Source organism: Scyliorhinus canicula, chromosome 7 (genome assembly GCF_902713615.1).
Source record: "Scyliorhinus canicula chromosome 7, sScyCan1.1, whole genome shotgun sequence".
NCBI lineage: Eukaryota > Metazoa > Chordata > Chondrichthyes > Carcharhiniformes > Scyliorhinidae > Scyliorhinus > Scyliorhinus canicula.
Genome location: NC_052152.1, coordinates 28,793,488 through 28,810,846, shown reverse-complemented (window position 1 = coordinate 28,810,846; position 17,359 = coordinate 28,793,488). Strand labels below are relative to the sequence as shown.

The 17,359-nt window shown below is 51.1% G+C and overlaps 1 protein-coding gene across 1 annotated transcript in view; it reads left to right on the top strand.

Moving 5' to 3' along the window:
- Positions 1-1,802: 1,802 nt before the first annotated feature.
- Positions 1,803-17,359, top strand: part of LOC119968816 (interferon alpha/beta receptor 1-like) — a 54,139-nt gene continuing 38,582 nt past the window's right edge. Inside the window, exon 1 of the mRNA XM_038801641.1 lies at positions 1,803-2,064. Coding sequence (XP_038657569.1) covers positions 2,013-2,064 — 52 coding nt within the window. The 5' untranslated portion in view covers positions 1,803-2,012. The remainder of the gene's footprint in view (positions 2,065-17,359) is intronic.

The following is a 17,359-nucleotide window of genomic DNA, read 5'->3' as shown; positions in this document are numbered from 1 at the left end:
AGCCACATATGCTAGCCATGCCCTCACACCCCATGAAAGGACAAAATATATGTTGATGGTGTTCACTGAGGATTCACCTGTTCTCATGTACATAGAAACGACTGAAAGACGGCTGTTTAGTTGGTGTTGCACAGCGTATGCATCTCTTCAAATAAAAACTAATATGCAAATATAGGGTCCCAAATTCGATTCCCAGCTTGGGTCACTGTCTGTGCGGAGTCCGCATATTCTCCCCGTGTCTGTGTGGGTTCCCTCCGGGAGCTCCGGTTTCCTCCCACAAGTCCCGAAAGACGTTCTGGTAGGTAATTTGGACATTCTGAATTCTCCATCCATGCACCCGAACAGGCACCGGAATGTGGCGACTCGGGGCTTTTCATAGTAACTTCATTGCAGTGTTAATGTAAGCCTACTGGTGACAATAAAGATTATTATTATTATTAGATAAGATGGTTAAGAAAGTTTATTGGATATTTTCTTATATTAAATGAGATGTAGAATATAAGATGAGGAAACTTAAGCTAGAACTGTTAAAAGCACAAGTTATGGCACAGCTAGTAGTACATACAGTTCTGGTCACCACACTCCAGGGAAGATATAATCACACCGGAGGGGACATTTATGGGGATTATGCCAGAATTGGAGATATTTAACTGTGAGGAAAGTGTGAATAGGCTGGGGTTGTTTTCTTTGAAACAGAGAAAACGGTGTGGAGATGTTTAATTAAGGCATATGTGATTTTGAGCCTTTCAGCTAGAGGAAGGATTTACTCCCGTAGCAGACAGGCCAATAAGTAGGGGATATTGATTTAAAGTGATTGGCAGAAAGATTAGAAGGGTGTAAAAATGTTTAATCCTGGGATTACTGGGGTCTTGGGCTCACTGCCTAATCACTTTTGAAAAGTATTTGGATATGTCACTGGAAGTCGGGTGCAATGGAACACTCGGCATTTTCCTGGATGAGTATAACTCCAAAACACACATGAAGCTCAACTTCATCCAGGACCAAGTAGCCGCTTGATCAGCACCCATTTTCCCCTTCAACGTTCCCTCCCTCCACCACTGTTGCAGATGTGTGAACCATTCTACAAGATGCACTACAGCAAGGTTCCTTCAACAGCATCAACACATGTGACTTGAACCACCAAAGGCAGTGGCACATGGGAGCAGCAACATCTCTAAATTCTTCTCCAAGTCAAACACCAGCCTCCCCGAACAGGCGTTGGAATGTGGCGACTAGGGGCTTTTCACAGTAACTTCATTTGAAGCCTACTTGCGACAATAAGCGATTTTCATTTCACCACCCTGGCTTGGAACTATACCACTGTCCGGTCATTATTGCAGTTTGAAAATCTTAGAACTCCCTTTTTGTTGCCACTGAAGATGTACCTTCACCAGGTGGGCAATTTGTTGGGGGCCAGAAATCCTGTTTTGTCACTGCCACCCCCCCTACCCCATCCACACCACCCCATCCACACCACGAAGCACATTCTGACCAATCTCTCAGTCATTCTGAAATGTCGATTTGGTTTCCTGGGTTAACTTTGTTCAGTCTTTTCAAACCCTTTCGGAATTTTAAAGACCTCACGCCTCAGCCTCAATACAGAGGAAAGCGCCCGGCCTGTTCAGCCTCTTTTGGATCGGAATATTTCTGTTCTGGCAGACTTGTTGCACCCTCCCCAGTGTCTCCAATAACCACTTTAATATAAATACAATTCTGCTTGCAGCTGAGGGTTGGAAGAATCGGTGTACTTCCCTTTGGCTGGCATGTCATGGTCCAAGAAAGCGGGTAGTTTCTTTTTGCAGCAGAAAGGCGGGGGATCTTTGACCAGGAGGGTGTTGTTTGTGTTGAAGTTGGTGTTTTGGCCCCGGTCCCAGTTGCGCTTCGTCACTGTAGGGAAGCAGCGAGGGGAAGAGTGCAGCCTGCCCGGTCTGCTGCTCAGTCCCCAGCAGCCGCGTCCTGTGAGAGGAGGGAACACCCCGCCAGGGAGCAGGCGGAACACATCCACCGACAACATGATGGCTCTGAAACAGACACTCTCCGTCCTCGGTTTCGTGTGGGCGCTCGGTAAGCAGCAGAGTTTGGTGGGTGCCGGCCGGGCAGGGTGGCGGTGAGTCCGCGGGGCTGACAGCGCGGCTCGGGGTGAATGCGAGCCGGGTGGGCGATCCCCGCAGCCGGGAGAGGCTGCGACTGACAGGCCGCTGATCGGCAGCCGGCTGGGGCCCGGGGAGGGTGATCACAGCCCGGGGAGGGAGATCACACAGCCCGCCCGAGAGTTTCACATCCAGCCGGAGACAGCGGAGCTGGTCCCGGCCTTCACTTCAAACACCGCCCCCCGCAATCCAGACCCCCCCCCCCCGCAATCCCGACCCCCCCCCCCGCAATCCCGACCCCCCCCCCGCAATCCCGACCCCCCCCCGCAATACCGACCCCCCCCCCCCGCAATCCCGACCCCCCCCCCGCAATCCCGACCCCCCCCCCGCAATCCCGACCCCCCTCCCGCAATCCCGACCCCCCCGCAATCCCGACCCCCCCCCGCAATCCCGAACCCCCCCCCCGCAATCCCGACCCCCCCCCGCCATCCCGACCCCCCCCCCGCCGTCCCGACCCCCCCCCCGCCGTCCCGACCCCCCCCCCCGCCGTCCCGACCCCCCCCCCCCCCCGCCGTCCCGACCCCCCCCCCGCCATCCCGACCCCCCCCCCCGCCGTCCCGACCCCCCCCCCCGCCGTCCCGACCCCCCCCCCCGCCGTCCCGACCCCCCCCCCGCCATCCCGACCCCCCCCCCCCGCCATCCCGACCCCCCCCCCGCCATCCCGACCCCCCCGTAATCCCGACCCCCCCCGCAATCCCGACCCCCCCCCCCCGCAATCCCGACCCCCCCGCAATCCTGACCCCCTCCCCGCAATCCTGACCCCCTGCCCGCAATCCTGACCCCCTCCCCGCAATCCTGACCCCCTCCCCGCAATCCTGATCCCCTCCCCGCAATCCTGACCCCCTCCCCGCAATCCCGACCCCGCCGCAATCCCGGTCACCCCCCAACCCTGATCCCCCCAACCCTGATCCCCCCCCAACCCTGCTCCCCCCCAACCCTGCTCCCCCCCAACCCTGATCCCCCCCAACCCTGATCACCCCCCAACCCTGATCCCCCCCAACCCTGATCCCCCCCCAACCCTGCTCCCCCTCAACCCTGATCCCCCCCAACCCTGATCCCCCCCACCCTGCTCCCCCTCAACCCTGATCCCCCCCAACCCTGATCCCCCCCAACCCTGATCACCCCCCAACCCTGATCCCCCCCAACCCTGATCCCCCCCAACCCTGCTCCCCCTCAACCCTGATCCCCCTCAACCCTGATCCCCCCCAACCCTGATCACCCCTCAACCCTGATCACCCCTCAACCCTGATCCCCCCCCCAACCCTGATCCCCCCCAACCCTGATCCCCCCCAACCCTGATCCCCCCCAACCCTGATCACCCCCCAACCCTGATCACCCCCCAACCCTGATCCCCCCCAACCCTGCTCCCCCCCCAACCCTGATCCCCCCAACCCTGATCCCCCCCAACCCTGATCCCCCAACCCTGATCCCCCAACCCTGATCCCCCAACCCTGATCCCCCAACCCTGATCCCCCAACCCTGATCCCCCTCAACCCTGATCCCCCTCAACCCTGATCCCCCCAACCCTGATCCCCCCAACCCTGATCCCCCCAACCCTGATCCCCCCCAACCCTGATCCCCCCAACCCTGATCACCCCAACCCTGATCCCCCCCAACCCTGATCCCCCCCAACCCTGATCCCCCCCACCCTGATCCCCCCAACCCTGATCCCCCCCAACCCTGATCCCCCCAACCCTGATCCCCCCCAACCCTGATCCCCCCTCAACCCTGATCCCCCCTCAACCCTGATCCCCCCTCAACCCTGATCCCCCCCCCAACCCTGATCCCCCCCCAACCCTGATCCCCCCCCAACCCTGATCCCCCCCCAACCCTGATCCCCCCAACCCTGATCCCCCCCAACCCTGATCCCCCCCAACCCTGATCCCCCCAACCCTGATCCCCCCCAACCCTGATCCCCCCCAACCCTGATCCCCCCCAACCCTGATCCCCCCCCTACCCTGATCCCCCCCCCACCCTGATCCCCCCCCAACCCTGATCCCCCCCCAACCCTGATCCCCCCTCAACCCTGATCCCCCCCCAACTCATCCCCCCTCAACCCTGATCACCCCCAACTCTGATCCCCCCCCAACCCTGATCCCCCCCAACCCTGATCAACCCTGACCCCCCCTCAACCCTGATCCCCCTGACCCCCCCAACCCTGATCACCCCCAACTCTGATCCCCCCCAACCCTGATCCCCCAACCCTGACCCCCCTCAACCCTGATCCCCCCCAACCCTGATCCCCCCCAACCCTGATCCCCCAACCCTGATCCCCCCAACCCTGATCCCCCCCAACCCTGATCACCCCCAACCCTGATCACCCCCAACCCTGATCACCCCCAACCCTGATCACCCCCAACTCTGATCCCCCCCAACCCTGATCCCCCCCAACCCTGATCCCCCCCCAACCCTGATCCCCCCCCAACCCTGATCCCCCCCCAACCCTGATCCCCCCCAACCCTGATCCCCCCCAACCCTGATCCCCCCCCAACCCTGATCCCCCCCCCAACCCTGATCCCCCCCCCAACCCTGATCCCCCCCCCAACCCTGATCCCCCCCCCCAACCCTGATCCCCCCCCCCAACCCTGATCCCCCCCCAACCCTGATCCCCCCCCAACCCTCATCCCCTCAACCCTCATCCCCCCCCAACCCTCATCCCCCCCAACCCTGATCCCCCCCAACCCTCATCCCCCCCAACCCTGATCCCCCCCAACCCTCATCCCCTCAACCCTCATCCCCCCCCAACCCTGATCCCCCCCCCAACCCTGATCCCCCCCAACCCTCATCCCCCCCAACCCTGATCCCCCCAACCCTGATCCCCCCCAACCCTGATCCCCCCCCAACCCTGATCCCCCCCCAACCCTGATCCCCCCCAACCCTGATCCCCCCAACCCTGATCCCCCCCAACCCTGATCCCCCCTCAACCCTGATCCCCCCAACCCTGATCCCCCCCAACCCTGATCCCCCCCAACCCTGATCCCCCCCCAACCCTGATCCCCCTAACCCTGATCCCCCCAACCCTGATCCCCCCAACCCTGATCGCCCCCCCCCCAACCCTGACCCCCCCCAACCCTGATCCCCCCAACCCTGATCCCCCAACCCTGACCCCCCCCCCAACCCTGATCCCCCCCCAACCCTGATCCCCCAACCCTGATCCCCCAACCCTGATCCCCCCTCAACCCTGACCCCCCCAACCCTGATCCCCCCAACCCTGATCCCCCCCCCAACCTTGATCCCCCCCAACCCTGATCCCCCCCCAACCCTGATCCCCCCCCAACCCTGATCCCTCCCAACCCTGGTTCCCCCCAACCCTGATCCCCCCAACCCTGATCACCCCCCAACCCTGATCCCCCCCCACCCTGATCCCCCCCACCCTGACCCACCCCCAACCCTGACCCACCCCCACCCTGATCCCCCTCAACCCTGATCTCCCCCAACCCTGATCCCCCCCCAACCCTGATCCCCCCAACCCTGATCCCCCCAACCCTGATCCCCCCCCAACCCTGATCCCCCCCCAACCCTGATCCCCCCCAACCCTGATCCCCCCTCAACCCTGATCCCCCCCAACCCTGATCCCCCCCTCAACCCTGATCCCCCCAACCCTGATCACCCCCCCAACCCTGATCCCCCCCAACCCTGATCCCCCCCAACCCTGATCCCCCCCCAACCCTGATCCCCCCCAACCCTGATCCCCCCCAACCCTGATCCCCCCCCACCCTGATCCCCCCAACCCTGATCCCCCCAACCCTGATCCCCCCAACCCTGATCCCCCCAACCCTGATCACCCCCCAACCCTAATCCCCCCCAACCCTGATCACCCCCCCAACCCTGATCACCCCCCCAACCCTGATTACCCCCCCAACCCTGATCCCCCCCAACCCTGATCCCCCCCCAACCCTGATCCCCCCCAACCCTGATCCCCCACCCAACCCTGATCCCCCCCAACCCTGATCCCCCCCAACCCTGATCCCCCCCACCCTGATCACCCCCAACCCTGATCTCCCCCCCAACCCTGATCCCCCCAACCCTGATCCCCCCCAACCCTGATCTCCCCCCCAACCCTGATCCCCCCAACCCTGATCACCCCCAACCCTGATCTCCCCCCCAACCCTGATCCCCCCAACCCTGATCACCCCCAACCCTGATCACCCCCAACCCTGATCCCCCCCCCATCCCTGATCCCCCCAACCCTGATCCCCCCCCAACCCTGATCCCCCCCAACCCTGATCCCCCCCCAACCCTGATCCCCCCAACCCTGATCCCCCCCAACCCTGATCCCCCCCAACCCTGATCCCCCCCAACCCTGATCCCCCCCAACCCTGATCCCCCCAACCCTGATCCCCCCAACCCTGATCACCCCCAACCCTGACCCCCCCCAACCCTGATCTCCCCCCCAACCCTGATCCCCCCCTCAACCCTGATCCCCCCAACCCTGATCCCCCCCAACCCTGACCCTCTGCTCCAATTCAAACCCTCTCACCTGCGACCAAAACTCACCTTCACCTCTACCTCTCTGCTCTGCCCCCTCCACCTCACCATCACCCCCTCCTCCTCTCCTCCACGCCTTCCCCAGCTCCCCTCCAACCCACCTGCCTCCGCCCCCTCCCCTCTATCTCCTTCTCCTCCCATTCACCTCCCTCTCCCCTCCACTCCCTCCCCAAACCCCCTCTCCCATCCCCCCTCCCCAAACCCCCTCTCCCCAAACCCCCTCCCCCAACCCCATTTACTCTTCTCAGGCCCTCCCCTACTTCTCAAACCCCCTCACCTCTCCCTCTCACCCCATACTTATGGTTTCTTCTATTGTCTTATTCTGGATATGTTTGAGTAATGTTTATACTGTGAAGTGTGCAACAAGTCTGTGATTGAGGACTTACCAAGCCTGACAAAGAGTGGGGCTTGCCCTACAAATAGACACATTGGCCTATCACGCATCGCTAAACTTGTGATTTAACTGTGGGTGTCAGTTTACCATCCCCATATTTATATTCATACCCTGATTTTGCATAAGAGTGAGACTTCCTCTTTTGCCGCAGGAACTATAGATATGGAATGTCAAAGAAACCAAGAGTACTAAATCTCTAGGGACAGGGTGGTGCAATGTTTTAGAAGATTGATCTTTCACCTCCCCAAGTTCTTTGTTTAAATCTAGCCGAGATTCAATGGCATGAAGATCTTATTTTTCTGATGGCCTGGATCAATCCTAGGTAGATGAATTTAAGCATTGTGAATTCAACTACCTACAATTGGTTGGAATCCTTCCATCTATGGAAGAGGATGGGAGGGCAGTCTTGAGGATGAGATCATATGCAGCACTTTGTTCGATGCTGAACAAGCTGATTTTGGAAAGGCAAGTAGTGCCGCACACAAAGCTGCTCCTTGCTGGTGGTGTGGGATGACCTTGTTTGCTTTGGAAAGTACATGTCCTGGTGGCGGCGAACCCTGGCCACAGCTTGTGTCGTTAGTGGTCAGCTAGAGTTTCCTACTTGACGTGTTGGATGTTGGGGGCTTTTATGTCTCTATGGACAACTTTCTTGAATTGGAGCTTCTGGCATCCTGCTGGTCACCAGGTGCAGGCTACTTCGCTGTGTCTTTGGGCATGCAGCCATCTTCCATCCTGTACATATACCCAGACTAACAAGACCTTTGCTTGATTAGTGCTTGGACGTTTGGAGTTTTTGCTCTAGAAGGAATTACAATATCATAACTAAACACTCATTGGCAGTAAGTTAACAAATTCAATCAGATAGGGTGTAAAGGTTTGGGGAAACAAAATTCACATTAATGCCATAAGAGGTTCTCATTTGAGTAAGCCGCCTATTTTTCTTTCATTTTTAAACCATTTCACTTGAGCCATGAGTTGTCATGGAGATTGTCAAAGGTTGTTGAGCCTCGCGAGATTTATGCGACTTGTTACACCTCATGAGCTCCAGCGAGATCTCGCAAGGTGGCACGACCTGGATCTCGTGCTAAATGGGTGTAATCTAGATTTGCATATTCAAGTGAGTAGTTAGTCGCACTTGAATATGTCTGCGGTGCCGGAGTTACCCAAGGCGCAGGATCGGACGGCCTGGCCTCGGAGACCCCGCCGTTGCGCCATTTAGCACTGGTTTCCATAAATGCAGACCATGCATTACGGCACTTGGGGAATCTCCCAAGGCGATTGGAGGCCTCGCAGGAGAATGGGTTCTGGGCAGGGTGGTATCCTGGCACTCCTGATGGCACCTGGGTACTGTGGCACTGACATGCCTGAGTGCCGGGTTGCCTGTGCCAGGGATTGTGCCGGGGTGTTCTGCCTTTATGAGGTGGGGTACAGGAGGGCTTGAGGACCCTAAAAGTGGTAAGTTAGGGTGTTGGGAGGTCTGGAGGCCTTTGTGGTTGGTCAAGAGACCGGTGCACCATCTTCACTAAGCTCATCATAGCAGGAAATTGGTTCAAGTGCGGCCTCAGTAGGGCGTTCCTTGCCGGGGTCAAAAAAAAGAAGCAGAGTAGGTTTAATAGCGGGGTAGTTCTCGGCACTGTAGCCGCCAGGAAACAGCCTGCTAAACGAGCCTAAAACGGGACTCTGTTTTCCCTCATTAAGTCGTGCCTGGAAAATCCAGCCCTTTGTTTCAGCTATTCTTTCAGATAAAGGATTTCGAAAAAAAGAGTTACTTTTAAAAGTTGCTTTTTGAAAGAGATGTATTCATACATGTATTTCATGAGACAAAGGGTGATGAAAATAACAATGAACTGCGCTTTGAAACACTTTCTCTAAAGGCGAAGCAATGATTAACTGATTTAGCTGCCTTCTGAATATGCAGCATTTCTCTGGTGGCAGGCAATTCTTGGCTTGAGGTGCACGGCAGAACTGGGTTAACAAGTCTTCCAAAAGTTAATGATAAAAAATAGAGGCTAGGACCCATGCAATTGGGCAATTTTGTTTTAAGAATCCAGAAAATACAATATTTCCAAAATACCTTTGAAAAGGTACCACACAGTTGAGTCATGACTTTAGTAGCAAAACAGATGGTGGGAAGTGATGGTGCAAAGATGATGCTGGGACTACTCTGGAATAAGAAATCCAATTTCATAATGCAGCTATTACTAGAGGAATTAATGTGGCATTAATAAGCTTGCAGATAATGGAAGGGTATTTTGAAAATTAAACCTTATTCCAGGTAAGTGTGAGGTAATCTATTTTGATAGGGAGAATGTAAGTGTGAGGTAATCTATTTTGATAGGGAGAATAAAGAAAATGGGTGTCAAAGGAATGTGTAGGTCTAGTTACACAGATCACTAAAATTGGCAAGCAGGTTGTTAAGGCCTCTTTTTTTTGGCAAAGAAAACCTCAGGGTTCATCTCCCAGAGGGATTCAATTGGAAAGCAGAGAAGTTATGTGAAACTTGTGTTCGAACCTTAGACAGGCCGCAGTACAGGTGCTGTGAACAGTCTCAGTCTCTGATTTACAAAAAGGTTAGAGAGGCATTGTAGAAGAGGTAATAAAGATTTACTAGAATCATACCAGAATTGGGTGGTCATACCTATCAGAACTCTTTGAATAATCTGGGGGGTTTTTTTCTGAATAAAGTTATTTTTGTGATCAAACTTGCACATTGTGGAATTAGTCCTCCAGAGCATGGAGGGAAACTTCGACTTCCAGGAGGCACAATGTGGAAAGGTTGCTGTCTCTAGATCTTTCAGCCAGAATACACCGGGGGATGTAAAATTTGTAGATGCTCTCGGGCTGTAGACCTGACATAGAATGTACACTGTAAATATCAAGAGTACTGAAATTGAATTGAGGCACGGAGAAAAAGTTGATTTTCATTGCACTTTCGGTCATTTTAAAATTTGAAATGTTTTGTCCTCGGGCTGCATGCCTGATGGGGAAGGTATGCTGTAACTTTTATAAAGAGTATTTCAATTGTATCGAGGCACCCATGCGTGGAACATGCTGTATGGAGAAAAGTTAAATTGCATTGCACTTTCTGTAATTTTCAGTTTGAAATGTTTTGTCATCTAACACTTTATACATAAAAGTTGTAGGTCTAAAAAATCATGCCTGAGGTCCCCACTGCCCCATCTATTTTACAGTGTCATCGCTCATTGTAATTTGATCCTAATAGACATTGGCTGATTTGGAGGTTCAGGGTATGGGCCTGTTATAGCATACAAGCATTCAGCAATATGTACTGGAATCAATGATTAATCTGTTTATGTATTTACATATATGAATATGCATATGGATATGTAAAAGCAGTTTGACAATGTGTTTTTATCATCAGTAGAATAATACATAACTCGGGGGAACAATTTTTTTCCTTGCATGTGGTGCTGTGTTAAATGCACTCAGAATGAAGCTAAATTCTGCCAATGCCAACAGCTTTACCACGATGAAGCATCTGGCCTGTCAGGAGTTAAATTGGCAGCTTTCAGGACTGTCTCCAGGCAATCTTCCACCCAGGTTAAATATTGGAATCTTCCCCAAATCCGGATTCCTGTCCACAAAGAAAATTTTCCTCCGAGAAGAAGACAGACTGAAAGCTTGTTGACTCCCATAATAAAATATGAAAATGTACTTGCCTGCCCACCATTTAAGTTATCCCTCAGCATGCACGAACAGGTTCAGTAATATTCTGTGCTGTAATTGTAGCAGAATCATTCCTGAGGTGGATAATTTAGTTATAGACCTGCAGACAAACCTCTATCAGTGGTGTTCTGAAACTATGAAATGCCAGAACAGTAGGCTGGGGTGACCGCCTGCCCATCAAGCTTGCCGAGATATAAATATTTGGTCTACATTTAATCCTTTCCCATCGCAGCAAAACAGATTAAAGATTCAACAAATGAGAGCATTGTGAATTTAAACCCATTTTGTAACTCACCATTATCTCATGAAGAAAACAATTTTCTTTAACGGACCATTTTGCAAATTATAAGTAGTCTTTTACAGAACATCACTGTTCATTATCAGGTTCACGTTTGTATTACCATGGCCATTTTTTTCCCCATTAAAAGCATTCGTTTTTTTTTTGGTCCAATAACCTTCTAAACTAGAGCAAGTATTGGGGCTCAATTTTATTTTCAGTTCATCCACGGGACTGCAGTGAGTCTAATCCAGAAAGAACAGAATGAATCTCCAAGCCTCTCTCCTGGCCTATACTGAACAGTGTATCTGCCTGACCAACAAGACTGACAAATGGAATGTTGACTTTTCAGTCAGTATTCCATTTGTCCACATTTCACTTAGTCGCACAGGGGTAGAGTGACTCGGCTCCCGAGTGACATAAATTGAGATACATGGATAAATTGTGGTTTACCTATAAGCTGTTGGATCCGTCCATATTGTGTAATCTGGCTGGCTGACCTCAGAATAACATATTTGAGATCTTTTCACTTCCATGTGAAAATTATTACCAGTTGTTACTAGCTGTTTCTGGAAAGACCTGGGGAAATTCTGGCGTTCTGTTAATTTTCAGGAATTTCTGTATTGGGATGAAGGACAAAGTTATCCTATTCAAGGAATGTGTTCTGTCTCACTTCAGAAGAAATTTAAACTGGAATGTCACAAATAAACATTTGCACAATCAAGACAAGTTAGATTTGATTGATTAAAGTTTTAGATAACTGGAAAAGCTCCACCTGGAGAAAGAGCCTTCCCCAATATGTTCCCAGGGCAATTCTTCCAGCAGATGCTGAGTGTTTGCTGCACTTTCTGTTTTTGTTCCCAAGGATATATCGGGTCTTGGGTAGACCACACTTAGAGTACGATGCACAGTTCCGGTCTCTATATTACAAAAAAGCACCGGGGGAAAGAATGAAAGCAGAATTGAACAATACAGCTATCAAGAAAGACTAGGGGCTCAGAGGTGACTGACAGAAATTATACAGGAGCTCGAAAAATTGAAATCGAGCAGATGTTTCCATTGGAGAAAAGAACTGGGGACCAAAATATGAGGTGGTCACTAGTAAATCCAATAAGGAATTCAAGATGGTAGAAATATGGAGCAGACAATCACATTGAGTGATTGTGGGTACAGCACAGATGCGCTTAAAAGGAAACTGGACAGGTACAAAAGGAGAAAGGAATAAAAGAATGAGTTGATAGGGTGAGTTGAAGAAAGGTGGGGGGGGGGGGGGGGGAGCATGTGTGCAGTATGAACCGTGGCATAAAGCTCTTGAGCCAAATGGTCTCTTTCTTTGCTCTAGAATATTATGTAATATTTTCCGGTAATTCGTCAAACCACATTCAGTCACCCCCTTGACCTTCTCATGTCTTGTGGGTTCTCTATGCCCATGGCCTTGATCACAAGGACATCGCTGACCACTTCTTTGTATCCCTCACTGCTCGTAATTCCCTAAACCTTCCCAACTCCACTTTCACCTGTAGTTACCCCTGGAGTAATTCTCATTCAAGCCACCAACGGTTGCACTTTCAAATTCCACATTGGCTGTCCATTTGCCACTATACTTCTGTAGTTATCAATTTTGTCAACTATTCCTGAAACCCTTGTCCTCAGAAAAACTGTTATTCTTCCGTATTGTGACTGTTTCCCTTCAGATAGTCCACCCTATGCTTCCTCACATAACATGAATATATGGAATGCATTGTTAGATTGGCTGTCTTAACACCAGATTTTGCTGGACCAAGTGCTTTGGTGCCTCAGACGGCCGTACCAAAAGTGCTCACCACTCCAGGGTCATCTTGGAGAGCAACGATAACCGTGGCTTTTCGTCACTGCAATTCTTCTTCGAGACCATTCCATCCTCACTTTCACCAGCATTTGAATCTTGAGAACAGTGTTCAAATTTTTCCCTTTGTGAAGCATATGGCAACATTTTTACTATGTGCAACATGTTATCTAAATACATGGTATTGTTGTGGTATTGCATTTTAGGTTTGGCAAATTAATGCTAAAGGATTGGTAACCATTTATTGTGTCATGTCTTGTATTGCCAAATAATTAAGAGGTATTCAGTGCGTCATGATGAAGTACAGTTTGCTTATTGCGGAACCATTGTGTTATGTGGAACTACCACCATGCTAACAGATCGACCAACCTCAACTCATGAGGTATCGTGAGCCATCAGCAGCAGCAGAATTGTACTCAACCGCAATATCCCCCATTCTACCATTACCACCAAGCCAGGGAAGCAACCCTGGTTCAGTGAAGAATACAGGAGGATATGCCAGGAGCACCAAGCATACCTAAAAAATGAGGTGTAAACCTGGTGAAGCTACCACACTGGACTACTTGTGTGCCAAACAGCAGAAGCAGCAAGTTAAGATCAGATCAAAGCTCTGCAGTCCTGCCAAATCCAATTGTGAATGGTGGTGGACAATTAAACAACTCGCTGGATGAGGAGGCTCCAGAAATAGACCCATTCTCAATGATGAGGTGGGCCCAGCAAATCAGTGCAAAAGATAAGGCTGAAGTGCCGAGTGGATGATCCATCTCGGGTTCCTCCTGAGGTCCTTGGCATCACAGTCTTCAACCAGTTCCATTCGCTCCACCTGATATCAAGAAACAGTTGAAGGCACTGGATACTACAAAGGCTATGGACCTGACAATATTCCAACAATAGTACAAAGACTTGTGCGGCAGAACTTGCCGTGCCCCTAGCTGAGCTGTTCCAGTACAGCTTCAACACTGGCATCTACGCCACAGTTTGGAAAATTGTCCCGATATGTCCTGTGTACAAAAGGACAAATCCAACCCCCCCGAATTGCCACCCCATCATCTACGCTCGATCATCACTCAGCTCCCGACCTCACTACTGCCTTGGTTCAAACATATACAAAAGAGTGGAATCCAGAGATATGTGGAGAGTGACTGCCCTTGGCATCAAGGCTACATTTGACTGAGTATGGCATGAAGAAGCCATATCAAAACTGGAGTCAATGGGAATCAGGGGGAAACTTTCCGCTGTTTGGGGTCATACCTGGCAAAAGGAAGATGGCTGTGGCTTTTGTAGGTTAGTCATTGCAACTCCAGATCATTGCTGCAGGAGTTCCTCAGGGTAGTTAGTGTCCTAGGCCCAACCACCTTCAGGTACTTCATCAATAACTTTCCACCATCGTAAGGTCAGAAGTAGGGATGTTAGCTGATGAATGCACAATGTTCAGCACCATTTGCGACTCAGATACTGAAGCAGTCCATGTCCAACTGCAGCAAGACCTCAACAATGTCCAGGTTTAGGCTGACAAGTGGCAAGTAACATTCCCGCTATGCAAGTGCCAAACAATGACCATCTCCAGCAAGAGAGAATCTAACCTTCGACCCTTGATCTTCACTGGTATTACCATTACTAAATCTCCCATTATCAACATTCTAGGGGTTACCATTGACCAGAAACCTAACTGGACTAGCCCTATCAATGCCATGGCTAAAAGAACAGGTCATTCTGCGGCAGGTAACTCACCTCTTGACTCTCCAAAGTCTGTCCAACATCTACAAGGTTCACGCCAGAAGTGTGATGAAGACTCTCTACTTTCCTGGATGAGTGTAGCTCTAACAACACTCAAGAAACTGACACCATCCAGGACAAAGCAGCCACTTGATTGGCACCCCATCCACAAACATTCACTCTCTCCAGCACTGATTTACAGCAGCAACAGTGTGTACCATCTACAAGATACACTGCAGGATCACACCAATGCTCCTTAGACTTTTCAAACACATGACCACCATCTAGAAGCACAAAGGCAGCAGAGGGATGTGGAGGTGAGAGGGATTGGGGCACAATGGTGAAAGGGAAGGGGGTGAGGATGTGTGGTGTAGGGGATAGCGGGGGGGGGGGGGGTGCAAAGGTGAAGGGGAAGCCAGAGGTGATGATGTGGGGGGGGGGGGGGAGCAAGAGGGAGTGGGGGTCAGAGGTGAGAGAGGCAGGGCATGTGGAGGTGAGAAGGTTTGGGATGTTGAGGTGACCGGGAGAGGGGTGCGGAGGTGAGAGGGAAGATTCCCTGCCAAGTCGCTCACCATCCTGACTTGGAAATATTTTGCTGTACCTTCACTGTTGCTGGGTCAAAATCCAGGAACTCCCTTCCTATTACCATTGCGGGTGTACCTGCACCACGTGGACTGCAGTGGTTTAAGAAAGCGGTTCACTACCTTCTCAAGGGCAATTAGGGATGGGCAATAAATGCTGACCTAGCCAGCCAAGTCCACATCCCTTGAATGAATGAAAAAGAAGCCATGAACATGGAAGAGGAGTGACTTCAAAGAAATTTAAAAGGGGCTTTCAAAAGATTTGTGCATTAGAGAGGCAAGGCAATTTCAGAGAAGTGATTAACTTCTTCAATCAAAGACTTGTCTTCATAAAAGATGACGGGTAAAGTAGTGAAGGCAAGCACAGGAGGGACACTGAAAATGCAATGAAACTGTATGGAGTTGAGTTGCTGTAGGGACGTGACTCCGTGAATTTAAGTAACAATGTCCTTTCAGTTTCTTAAAGTGAGGGAGGTCTTGAGAATATAGGGTGGATAGAGAGCTTGTCTCAAAGACATTGGGTTTGAACCTTTGGAAGCAGGAGAAATCTGTGTGAAAGGAAACTTTCCCACCTTTGTCTTGAATTTCCGCAGAAATCTCCAGCGGGAGATTGCAGGAACTCCAGGAGAAGTGATCTAAGCAACAAAAAAATCAGCAATGTCTCTACCTCCAGGGTTTTGTGCTGAATAAGAGATTGGGCGAATCACCTGGAAATTTAGGACCATAATGCATTTCCTGACCAGCCTGTCCCTAAAAAGAGCTTAAAGTTCTTTGTGCTAGATTTTTAAGTGCTGGTTTTAAAATACAGATACTCTTCATTGATCCCATTGAAAAATGTTGCTCAGGAAGTACCCCGCATGCTGCTGGGGGGGTCAACATCAGTCTGATTCGCAGCACTATGTGAATTAATCTCCCAGCCCCACCCCCTGTTAAGTACTTAAATACAAGGGGACTTGATAAGGTGGATTCGGGAGATCTTTCCTCTTGTGTGGGGGAGCCTAAAACTTTTGGACTATTGAAAATAAGAGATCTCTCTTGTAAGGGAGACGAGGGAAACATTTTTCTTCCAACGGATCGTTCGTACGTGGAATTCCCTCCCCAGAAAGTAGTGTCAGTTGTGTCATTGAATTTATTTGGCAGAGTTAAGACAGGTTTTTTAGATGGGGATTCAAAGGGTTATGGGGCCCGGACAGAGAACCACATGAGCCATGATCTTATTGAATGGTGGAGGAAGCTCGAAGGACAAAATGGCCCACTCCTCCATTCCTATGTTGTATGGGGAGACGAGATCAGAAAATATGAAAATGAAATGAAAATCGCTTATTGTCACGAGTAGGCTTCAAATGAAGTTACTGTGAAAAGCCCCTAGTCGCCACATTCCGGCGCCTGTTCGGGGAGGCTTTTACGGGAATCGAACCGTGCTGCTGGCTTGCCTTGGTCTGCTTTCAAAGCCAGCGATTAGCCCTGTGGGCTAAACAGCCCCTGTCTAACAGCTAAATATCCCACATAGACGGGTGAAGATGAAACACTGCAGTATGGTTGAATCAGTGGATCCCCAACCTGCTCCAAATTGTGGGCATAGGGACATTAATTCCTTTTGAAGTAGTTGAATTTCCCCCCCATAGTGGCTGCATAACAAATTTCCTGGTACACGTACTTCAGAATGCCTGCATTTTTAAAAAATGAAACCAAGATAGGGAGTTTCTGCTGCTGTGAAATATCTGTTCTGCAAATTTGTTCTTTTTTGGAAACTTTTGGTGCTGGGTTTTTTTTTGTCTAGGTTTCTGTGATGAGAAATGTGGGAACTATAGTTGTGCTTACTTTGTTTAGAACTCACCCCAGAGATAATTCCTTTATTTTAGTTTTTGCATTAATTTATGGTCCACTCAGGGGCATGTTTTGGTGATGTGGGGTTAATGAAGAATGTTGTTAGTGTGATGGAGACTCAGACTGAGGAGAGAAATGGGAATGATGAGTAAGTAGAGTCTCCAGGGTGGGGAAGTCCCAGGCAGAAATGGAAGGGGAGATTTCCCCAGGCAAAGAGGAGGGGCATTTGGAAATGTGCAGGGAGTAAAATCCCCTAAAAGTGGCGTCTGGCCGAGATCCCGTTATCTCTCTGGCCACTTCTGGATTTCACAGGCGTAGCACTGAAGGTGATGGCAGGAGCCCTACTGTCTGGGAAAGCATTTAAATATTATAGTAGGTAGTTCAGTGTTGTTTTAACCTTCAATTCTGCTTTAA